The sequence below is a fragment of the Sceloporus occidentalis genome, unplaced genomic scaffold (genome assembly GCF_023333645.1).
Source record: "Sceloporus occidentalis isolate IW3139 unplaced genomic scaffold, rSceOcc1.0.p SCAF_34, whole genome shotgun sequence".
Lineage (NCBI taxonomy): Eukaryota > Metazoa > Chordata > Lepidosauria > Squamata > Phrynosomatidae > Sceloporus > Sceloporus occidentalis.
Window position 1 is genome coordinate 5,310,690 of NW_028317014.1, and position 12,113 is coordinate 5,322,802.

The 12,113-nt window shown below is 35.0% G+C and overlaps 1 protein-coding gene across 1 annotated transcript in view; it reads right to left on the minus strand.

Moving 5' to 3' along the window:
• The window catches only part of LOC149298180 (AF4/FMR2 family member 2-like), a 142,314-nt gene that overhangs the window by 37,843 nt on the left and 92,358 nt on the right, over window positions 1–12,113 (minus strand). The window contains exon 9 of the mRNA XM_089487650.1: window positions 7,187–7,224. Within this exon, the coding sequence (XP_089343776.1) occupies window positions 7,187–7,224 (38 nt within the window). The remainder of the gene's footprint in view (window positions 1–7,186; window positions 7,225–12,113) is intronic.

Below are 12,113 nucleotides of genomic sequence, written 5' to 3' on the forward strand. Positions count from 1 at the left end.
ATCTATAAGCAAGCAAATCCTGGTTTAATCTTTGAAAACATAAAATGAATCACGGTGTAATTTAACTGTAACCTAATATAATCAGGCACCATAATTCAATATGATTTTATTGATTTTGAAAAATCAAAATGCTGTACTGGCATGAAGATGCGAAAATGTATCAAGAGGATTAGTGAATGTTATTTCAGTCAAAATTCACATCAAATGTACTTCCAACCACCAGTAATGAGATGGAACAAATAGAAGCTTTTACATAACTTTTAGAGTTCACATCGTCCAACACAAGAGAGCATTATGATCTATAAAGTGTGCTGTCCAAGTTACACACACACACACATATATATACATATATATATATATATATATATATATATATATATATATATATAGTGATATATGATAGTTTTATATTAGGCACAGCCTATAGGCTTATTTACGAGAGCTCAAATTTTTTTAGGGGATGGGGAAACCAAAGTCCCAAGCAAAGGTGCAAGCATGCTAGATTGAATTTCAATTAATAGCAAATGGCCCTCAATTAATAGCAAATGGCATCGTACATTCTGAATATTACTTAACAGAAGCTGTAGGTGAATATAGTTTTAAAAGAAATAAAAAGCAGCCAAGGGCATGCTAGGAGTCATTTTATTTGTAATAACTATAGATTTTTTTTGTGTGTATCTCAAATCTATAGTTGTAAAAGGCAGTTTAGGGATTTAAAAAAGAAAGAAAAAAATGGTAATACAATATTAGCAAATCCTTTACTTTGATTTAGATCTATTTCTTTTCCAGTATGTGGACAAATCAATTGCGTTGGAGTTTATGCTATCTTTAGTATCTGTTAAATGAACAGTGTTTTAATGGATAATGCATAAGAAATGGGACAGAAAAAGAGACCTGATAGTAAATGCATTTTCATTATGAAGATGCTGTTAGATGTTATGGCACGTCTTATTGAAAATTGAGATGGAGAGATTAGATTTTGAACACAGGAGAACATTTCTTTGAATGACAAGAAAACTCAATATATCCAATCATTTCACGGACACCTATTGGGAACCAGATCTCTACTTGTTCTGATGAGCTCAATGCGTTGCTTGTTAAACACCAATGTATTTAGCAATATGCCAGGTAAATTGACTTTAAAGATGTTCGCCATGGCTGATACAAAAGGCTTTTTATGCTTTCCTCTTTTTTTCCGACTAAACGTTGCAAAATGGAATGAATCTAGTTTTATTTATTCTTCAACATATTTTGGTTTTTTAACACAAATACATTTAATCACAGCATTGGAGGTATTGGTTTTAAGCAGAATATTTGACAGATATGACCAATTAGTTGTCTCGTTCTTTCCCTTAGACCCACCTGAATAGTTACTCATTATAATGAAGATAAGTTTGAGTGACTCATTACCCAATCAGATCAGTCCAGTCTGACGCAGTTGTTCATCACACCAACAAAATGTGCGCTGGATGTCATGTTGGATGGTTGTGGGGCATGTTTGTGGAAAAAATGTCTCTAATTTTATAGTTTAGATCGTAACATGTATGGCCATAATAGAATGATTTGCAGCGTTATAATTATAAAGATGATGTATATTTCAGTACATGTTTGAAAATATTTAAAAGCTGCCTTGACCTTTTCTTAAATTAGTAAAAGAAGTCAACTTTTTAGATAATGACACAGCTAGAATACTGTGAATTTAATTCATTAAGAATATTACATGATCATACCTCCCCACAGTCAACAAACCAGCACAGGTCTCCATTGCAGTTCCCACTTTGCCTACTTGCGAGGTTAGATGGCTGTGGTGGTCACACCTTCTACCCCGCTCACTTACTGGGCTGTCCACACCTAATTCCACCGCCAACCACCTTCCTTCCTGCCTCCTACCTCCCCCAACACCTGAAATGTTGGGGGGCATGCGCACCAATAACCATGTTACCTACTGCAAAAAACCTTTACCCTTTGCAGTCAATTTCAAACATATTGCTGCTGTAACGCCAGTTTTCATAGAGTAACGTTAACATTTGTGATGCTTTAAAGGTACTTCTTTACAATATCTTCTCTGGGCCCCGTACAGCAATATACATATTTTGGGACTTTTCGGAAAAAAATGTAATCAATATTTTTTGTAAAAAATTCTTAAGAACAGATCACTTGGCTTATGAATAGCTATCTTTTTTTGAGTGTCACCAAAAACAAATGAAAGCAATGTCTTGTAGCATGAAAATATTAACTTTCCCCATTAATATCCCTTTTGACCCTCGGGAAATTCATTTCATATCATTGTGGCGTTTGTGTTTCTACTGTGATATTGCTTGCCAATTACATATCAAATTAATGTTGTATCTACAGTGATAAATATTGTTCCAATTTAATAATCCATAATGAGTACATTAACACCTACGTGGAGCCCATTTAAAAAAAAACAAAACATGTAAATATTCTGTAGTATTGCATTATCTGTACTATTAGCCATGCGATTAAACACGAAAATCTGTTTATGGCCACAGGAATATTTTTTTTTTATCTTATACAACCTGCTTCTCGATGTAGAAGTCTTCACGTATTCTCAACACTGAATAAATAAAGCTAAATTAAAAAAAAACTAAAACACAGACAAGGGTTAAGATGGCAAATATATTATGTACATCAAAAGCTTTAAGTTTTTAGCAAGGGAAAGACTGTAACTAATTCAGTATCCCTTGTGCTAAAGTAAATTTACACTATAAGGACACATTAACAGAAGTGGTTAACATTGGAACCCAACATATTGACATTTGTAACATAGCAGCATACACTTGAGTTTCCCAAATTACAATCATTATGCCAAACAAGAGCCAGCCGTGGATTTGTTCTGATGCTTGGCACAGGCTTTAACACACGGCTCATGTCATACATCTTACAACAAAATGGCGAGGAACGCTGCCAAACATGGCGGTAGTAGATAATATGACATATACATGCACAAACAATGATGCTTACCCAACAAAAGAAAGGAGTGCTCTGTGGCTAAAGGAGAAAGATTATCTCGATGCTAAAATCACTCACAGGACATGTCATAGACAGCCTACCATGCTACTTATCGATAAAGCATTCAAGTATTACGCAACCTAACCAGCTTTCTTGGCCTAAAAGATATGTGTATAGAGTATATTTATATATAAACGACTTTAATATGTATTATTTTTATTTTACCCAAGATTTACTAGTACAACAGAGCTCTTATTTCCCAAGATTTCCAGTGAAAGTCAAGACACAATTTTAAATCATGGAGAAGCAAAGAACATATTTTGTGTGGACTCTCGTATACTGATCCTGATAGTTGTCCTATATGTCCCAGAACACGTGATGTATAACTGAGTAACAAATTCCTTTCTGTGAGTTTATATGCCTTATATATATACTATGGGGCGGCACGTTACATTAGCCAGTAAGCAATACGTGAAATGTATATGTGACATAGTTAAAAATGGCCGCTGTGATCAACACATTGCTGCTAGATGAACCCCCATAAGCTTAATTAGACATAGGAAAACATTTTTCCTTACAGCAAAAAAGCACTTTTTAAACAAGAACAAACCAATGGCTTTTTTTTAATAGAATGGTAAAATGCATTACATTGTGTTTGTGTCACTTACCCAGACTATGTTTTTTTTTAATAAAATCTCATTTGCTGCCTACAATGCTTACCAATCTGAAAAAAATCCAGGAATAAGGCTAAAGCGCTGGCATAATACATAAGATTAATCATGTGCGTTTATTTATAGACAGCAGCTGTACTCAAGCAAAAATCTGTTCTAGAAAATAAATGGTGACTGCAGCAAGATTTAAACATACCTCCCAAGGAAGGTAAACAAGAAAATATCAGTACGCAAATGAGTCCATACCTTGAACATGCATATCAAATAATTGCCTCTATTTACTAGCTGGTCTGCCTGTTCTGTACCAAGTTTGAAAAGTAATATTTTTCTGCCATTCTTAATATATTTAGTGCACACGCTACAAGGTGCAATTTGATTACTGACCTGTTATCCAACTAGTTCTGAAAAAAGTCCAAGTAAATTTCCTTAATATGTCTATTTTTCTCTCCTGCCAGAAGGGCTGTTAATGAATTTTCTGCTTCAATGCACAGACAGATTGGGAACTATAGCTGTATATGGCTGGGTATCGTTGCACTGGCAAACACTGCATATTTTTACCCATACATGTTTTCTCTGGAGTACGTTCCTCATCCAGAGGTAATTTTGCAATAAAATCAGCCTCAATTATTGCAAGCGCAGAAAAGATTCCTCTAGGAATAAAAGGGGTAATTCAAAACCTGGAAATGTTGTGCTAGGCAAAATTAACCTTGCAGAAATGTTATTTTCTGAAACATTTATTTCTTGAATTTTTATCTGCTCAATTTATTGATTATGAATGATTATCTACTTGGTATACAATATTATTAGAAATATATTTCCAGCTGTTAATAAGTATCTTAGAAAATAAAAGGTATGTTCTGTCTTAGTATATTGTTCTTATGCTTGGGTAGGCCTGGGTATCAGGTGGATTTTGCCCCCAGGATTGATAAGACTCAAGACATTACCACTTATTGGGTGTGATGGAGCCTGTGCGTATTGAGTTAACTTTCAGGAAGATGGCACCATCATTCTCATACCATTAGTCAAGTGGTAAAAGGAAGAAAAACGATTGGCAAGCTCCCCTGAGTCAGTTTTTTTCAATGCATAGATGCTTTAAAAGCCTGGGCTAGTATCAAAAAAATCAGCAACCAAAAGTTCTGAAAACAGTATTGTGAAACCCATCACTCGTAAGGATGTAAAGATTTTTTAAAGTAAGCCATCTGCATTCAAGCAGGGATTTCAGTTTCAGTACCCCAGTAGCCATATGTTAATATTAATGGATCAGTGTGACCCCTCGAGATTGATTTAGAAACTAAAACTTGAGGTCAAAACCTGACAGGTCATGCCAATGATGAGTATGAGCTATAAGAAAATGCATTGCAAAATGTTACTTGTTGCACTTACAACAGGACCTCAGGGGTCCTCAGGTGGGATGGCAGATTAAGGAATGGGGAGTCTTAACTTAACATAATAAGAATCTTTCCTTGAAGAGTATGGGAAACAACATAAAAAGTCTTCCCCTATACGGTATTAGAATATTTGTAAGATCGTCCCTGAGGAAGCCTTCTGCAGTAAAAGGATGACAATGATGACCGTTGCCAAAACTAGGTTGGGTGGGTTTTTGTAGACAGGTGGGGGAAAGTTGCTCCCCGGTCTCCAGCGGGTATTCCTGCCTCAACATCCTACAACCTACAGGAAAGAAAATGCTATTTCCCACATATTTTTCTACATTTTTCTCTGTAATGTCATAATATGGTTATACCAGTGGTAGGGTGTACAAAACAAATGTTCATTCCCACAGCAATTCACAACAGATGAAAAGGTCATAGTGTCAATAAATAGAATGTGCAGGTAGGCTGGGAGCTATAACAATTATATCAGAATTTGGAAACAATTTCAATATTTATTTAAAACAACATATCTTTTATCTCAGTCTAATCTGGTGAGGATAAGAAATGCCTTTCCTGATCATGCATAAACAAATTGACGAAAAACTAATTGCAGGAAATTATATTTTTTGTTATCTTAGAAGCCCTATAGACAACTGATCGTTATGTTTTTTTAATAGATTTAGTGTGCGCTATATTTGTTTTTGGTATTTCATTTAGGTACAAAAATAAGTTCAACTCTCCTGTCACATTGGTATGTAAACCTTATTATTACGCCTTAAGTCTATTAAGATCTCTAGAACTTAACTAATCATGATTATCACAGTACACAAATTGTGTTAAGGGGAATAAAAAGCAAAACACATCTATGGCAACAAACCCAGGAAAGTAGGACACTTTACATCAATGACATCTATGACTTTTTTTCCATTTTGGAACAGCTGTCAACGACACATTCAACTCATCAAATTAGCGTGTGGCTCTTAGCCAAACCCATTTGCATTTGGAGAATTATACTTTTTTCACACTTGCTAAAAAAAAATCTGAACTACTAGGCTGCAGCGTGTTTTACATTTTATTTCTACTGCATGGAAAGTAACAATTCTTAGCAGGTGTTCCACCTACTCTGGTCGACTAAACTCTTTTGTAATAGACACCAGTTCTAGTTATGCTAAAGGGCCAAACCCTTCCCAAAAATTGTATACATTTTTCTCTCATTCATATATTTTGGCAGGAACATTTCATTGTCATGTGACACAAAAGCAGGTACTGAATGGTTATTGCTCTAGAAACTGAAATCGGTTCTGTCAGCCAAGAATAAAATGACAGATCAGCAAAGTTTTATTAGCTTGAACAGTACTTTTCGTTGCGTAGACAGATGTATGAATGAGTGAGTATGAATGGTACGGGGGCCATAGAAATATTATCCGCCTGCTATAAGAAAGGTTATAGTTAAGTATCAGAAATTAAGCATTTACAAGTTAGCGTACATTGCTGTTTTAATGTGCGGGCTTATTACATTAGGTATCCAAATACATTATACATTGTTAGGAGGTGACTATGATGGACTTTCAATGCTTCCCTAGTCCATAGCAGGGGATATCAAAAATTAAGCAGAAAGAAGCAGCTGAATCACCAGCATCCTAACAGGGATTTTGGCAAGGACATATAGATCATGTCAAAAATAACGTTGAAGAAAGAGTTCTGAATGGAAAGAGAGAATGAGAGAGCGCTCTAACAGGTCTTCAGAAAAAGGAATACAAGTTCTAAGAGGTCACAGCTCACTCAGGTTTTCATTTTCACACGTCAACTGAGTAAGGCAACTCCATTTTGTTCTGATTGAGTTGCTTAGTATTTCCAACAAAACAAACAAATGGAACGCCAACATAACACAGTGAAATAATAATAACACCTACATTGCAAAACAGTGACCCATTGATCCATTTGACAAGTAAAAAGGTCATAAAATCCACTTTATTTTAGAACGTGAAAACAAACTAAAACGGGCTTAAGAATAATACATGTTCAAATGCGTTCTTTTATGTCAGTCAGATATCACCAGTAGAACCTCTGATTGGTACATGGAAAAATAATCAAAATTCCTTGCTCATGTGTGTCATGGTTTTACGTGTATGTATTGAATTAACACCATATAATGAATACATGCAAACTTACTTCACTGGAATGTTTCTTGGCTTAGTTTTTTCGTTTGCCTGTGGAAAGTAAAACCAAATAAGGTCATATGTAATATTCAGAAACTTTAATATAAATATTTGATCTGACATCTGTAGTGGAGTTCTGATTTGACTAAACATGTTTTTTTTTTTTTAATTCACTTATCATGTATTATACCAAGATTTTCTGCAGCATCTCCAACACTGGAGACTGGACTTTATGTATTGACCTTGTGCCACAGACTGATTGAACCCACTTCTACTCACGTATTATTATCTAAAAGCTCTACAGCACAAAATTCATAAATCACTTCATCATTGGCACAAAAGTTTGCAAGAGGGTTGTGGTTTAAACTCTTTGAATTCCCTAGCAGATCTCTTCACAGGAAGGTCTATGCTAGCCCTGCATAATGCATAGTTTATATGTATTTTTACATAATGCATAGTTTTTATATGCATAGTAAAAAAAAAAAAGCTCACTGATTTAAATATGCTTTATACAGGGCCAGTCAAGCTATTCTTGCAGCAGGTCCAGCATAATATGCAGTTAAATTGCTGAGATTCCTCATTCATTAAATGATGCACTATACAGGGCCAACTCAGCCCTCAGCAGGGTCCTGCCAATGTTGGTCATTTGTAATGAATCACGAAAGTAGGGAGTTGAAACCATAAATGAAACTGCAGTTTTTCTGCAAACTCTTTTTAATGTGAAAACCTACAAAGTTATACCTGAGCAGAAGTTTTTAGCAAACGCTTAAAAGAAACTACATTCACATAGTTGTATAACATGTAATCTTTATTATTCTAAAAAGTTTTTTAGTCACTTTGGGCAGTTTCATATAACATTGGCAAAACATGGCAAAAATATGGCCATGGCCAATGATGCCCAGTATTAGAATGGAGAATTACAATAATTTTTACAGTTATTTTATTCACTGGAACAAAAGAATCTTTATTTAAATTCTTTTTTGGTATTTCAAAATGTTGTTTTTTAAATATCCTCAATGTACAATTATCTTGCTTTTGCAGTTTATCGGCACTTGAACACAAAGTAATTTTCTGTTCAAGTGCTTAAAAGTTGAGACTGACAGTGTTAAAACATGACTGCGCTATATAAACTGCTTTCGGGAGCTGAAGGTTGGTCTGTACAACTCCCTTCTAAAAGTGTCATAAAATTACCATTTTAATTAGCATACTGATTTCTCTTTATGACAATCGTACACGCTCCTGCAAGTGAACAGCAGAAATCTAATGCATTCTGGGCTAAAGGTTTTCTCCACAAGAGACAACACTGAACAATGGAAGATAGTACTACAAAGCAGCAGTGTAGATTTCTGTGCGGTAACGAGCAATGGAAAACATTGCGTTCTCACGACATTCTAACCATTAATGTCAGCGAGCCAAGCAAAGCCTTTAACATTTATTAAAAATTCGCTACATTATACGTATATACCGATGTGGAATATATATACCGGTATACATAAATATTCTGCTAAAAAATTATGAACAACACTTTTGAACTCAAACTTTTTCTGCCGTACGACTGGGCATCCTGCAAACTGTCAGATCCTAGTAGGAAAAGTAGTCACATAACAGCTAAAGCATCGTACCCTGTCCTGCTCTGATCTGACCTATTCCCCTAGTTAAAAAGGAAAGGATAAAACTATCATACAACCTAGGCGGAGAAAAGGCCAACTTATGGCCAAACAGATCAATTTCCTCTTGTGTTGGAAATACGCACACTGGATCAACTCAATGAGCACATCTGTGGGCATATCGGTGGTTAGCTGTAAACAGAGAGCCAGGATCCCGTTTATTGCTGAACTCATTGATCTGTGTACAGCCCATTTATCATTCATGAAAAGAGCCAGTGATCTTCACAGTATATTAGAAGGAACAACTCAGATCATCTGTCAACTGCCCTCTTATTTCTGCTTCCCGCTCCACAGGGATTTCATCTCCTTCGATTCTTCTTGAATTAAAATGTTGCTAAGCAACACAGCTGGGGGCTCCAATGGCTTCAGTCTGTCAAACTGTTTAAGCAGCTGGAGATTTTTTGTGGCATTTTTTGTTTTTTTTGCTTTTCATTATTATTTTTTTAAATAACACATAATTATGGAATACAAGCCATACATGAATACACTCCTCCAAAAAAAAACAACAACATATGTTCAATAAGAAAAGGGCCAAAAAGCCCCTTTTCACATGTAAATTTTTGATGATGAAATTCCCCATAACGACTTTTTAGTGCAAACCCGGTATTTTATTTAAAATGTTGGGGTAAATTTTGGCATCATGGAAAATGTTGAATATGAAAAGAATACAAAAAGACATTGAAATTTACATTTCTTTATCTGCCAAAAATATTGTATTGCTAATAGTGTTATGGCTTTCGCAACCCAGTCATATTTAAAAGGGCTCTACACACATATGGATATGGGTATGGAATGAATGAAAGTTAGGCCTCTCCTTGAGGGTATAGATAATGAATAATTAAGGACCATTACTAAATGGTCATATTATTGAGTTGGTTCCATTACCAACCAATGGAATGCTCCAGTCAGTATGAACCTTTTATTGGTTGCTATGGCGATCACTACACAAAGTGTTCTCTGTAGAGTTTGCGGGAAAGTTTTGGTTTCATCTCTCACTTCACTATTGATTATAAAGGGCCAACACGAGCAGGTTTCTCCCCTTTAGTGAATTCTGCTCTTTGCACCAGAGGCACATTTTATACACACTGGTTATATTGTCGGGTATTCACTTGTATCAAGTAATGAGTTGTCCCGATTTGTACATCAAACTATAATGTCCCTGTAAAAATACAAAAATTTGTATTTTTACTATGCATACTCAGAACAGAGTCTTAATATAGCTTTTATAAGATAACAAGTAACCCAAGCACGCCACAAGCACAAGAAAAACATATACAAAGTGAGCTTTAAGTATACCGTATTATTTGTGATCAAATGTATGTGGATTAGCATGTATGAGGTTCACTTGCAATAACTGAATAGTTAAATAATTGAGAATTGGCAGGAGAGTTTGCAGTTGAGTTGCACTCTTACTTCACTATACTTTACCAAGGGCCATCACTAGCACGTTTCTCCAGCAATAAAGTCTGAGCTGGCCCTGTTAGATGCATAATTCAATATATTGAAGGAGTTGAAACCATGAGCCTTTTATATATATATATATATATATATATATATATATATATATATATTAAATTATCGCCTAATGCATATCTTCTAAAAAGCAAACCTATATCTTTAAATATATTATAACAATGTTTAACTGCTGTATACACGACTGTTCCGCTGAGTGAGATTGTCATAATAATTTTAAATCAGCACAATGAACAAGAAAGAAATTCCCTTAAGGAAAGCTAAGCAAATGTTTACTTGATACTAAAACATGCAATGGTCAGCACAATATCTGGAAAAGGGGAATTAAAATATATCAAGCTGATGATAAATCAGATCTTAAAGGAAGGCTATTAAATAAAAAAAACGTCAATACCCTGGTCTTTGCAAAAAACATTTGAAACTGATTATGCTTTTTATGCTGAAAGATGATGTCTTTATCTACAGATCTTTTATTGAGCTGTGAGTCCAGCATCAATAGCTTCTCCTCAAACATAAATGGAAATTGATTCCAGATCTGACCCTTCATTTACAATGTCTCACTAATCCGAAGTAACCCTATCAAATAGCAAAGAAGTACGTATTTATTAGATAGCGTAGCTCAATCAGAAATAGTTCTGTGTTACACAAATATAAGCAATGGTTCCGGAACCTTTTTATATTGGAAGGTTTTTACGGTCATTTATTATTTGCTTAGTCAATAATTTGGGAGAGTACCAACATATATTCTCGGGGTGTTTCCCCTTCATGAAAAAACAGCTCTACATAGTATTTGTCATAGAAAGGTGTAATATTAGTTTATTACATCCTCAACAATAAAAACCAAAGTTATCCCTTATCTCCAATGCTTTTTAAATTCTGGATTAATTTTTGTAATGAAGTAGATGACCCCTGGGTCTATCTATGTATTTGATATTGTGGACCTGCCCATGTAATATAAATTTAGGTTCAGATTATTTTTGTATTGGATTGCATCTAGGGGCCATGCCACACTTACTGAAAAAAAACCTTCAGATGAAGAGAACCAAGTCCACCAGGGTTCAAGTGAATTGTAGGAGACCTTCTCAAGTTATACAACATATTCTACAGCCAATACATTAGCCAAACGCGTTAGGCTATGCGTTTTCCCAAGACTGTATTGACTGTACAATAAATGATACTAAGGAAGGATGTCTCCTAGAATTGATGTGAACTGTGGTGGACTTGGTTCTTTTCATCTGAGTTCTTTTCAGCTTTTAGTCTATGTTCTTCCAGTTTGGGAGACTGTGAGAACCAAGCCATTGCTGGCTTACACTATTATCGGGAAGGGTAACCTCAGCTGGTTTATTTCATTTACTACACCAGGGTCTGCTCCATTGTTTTCTTGCCATGCCAAACTTTCTCTAATTTGAATAAGCACAGTGGCAGAAAAAGCAAGGGTGTTTAATACACATATTTTTCTTACCCAGTAAAGCATTTGATGTAGGATGTCAAGGTGAAATGAGAACATATCTCTTCCAGTTTCATCTTTGCGTAACACATAGAATCTCAGATTCATCTATGTTCAACTAATTCATTATCTCCTGATTTTTACTATATGTTGAATTTCTATCATTATGAATGAGAAATGAGAAATGAGAGTGACTCTTCTAAAAACTCTCCCCTAATAAAACACAGGAAACATTAGAGATCACTATAACCACATAATAAATCCATATGAAACTGAAAGTATTTATATGGCATTGAGGGACATATGTATTTAGGATAGGTCATCTAGGTTGTACCACTGGCTTGATGGCAACC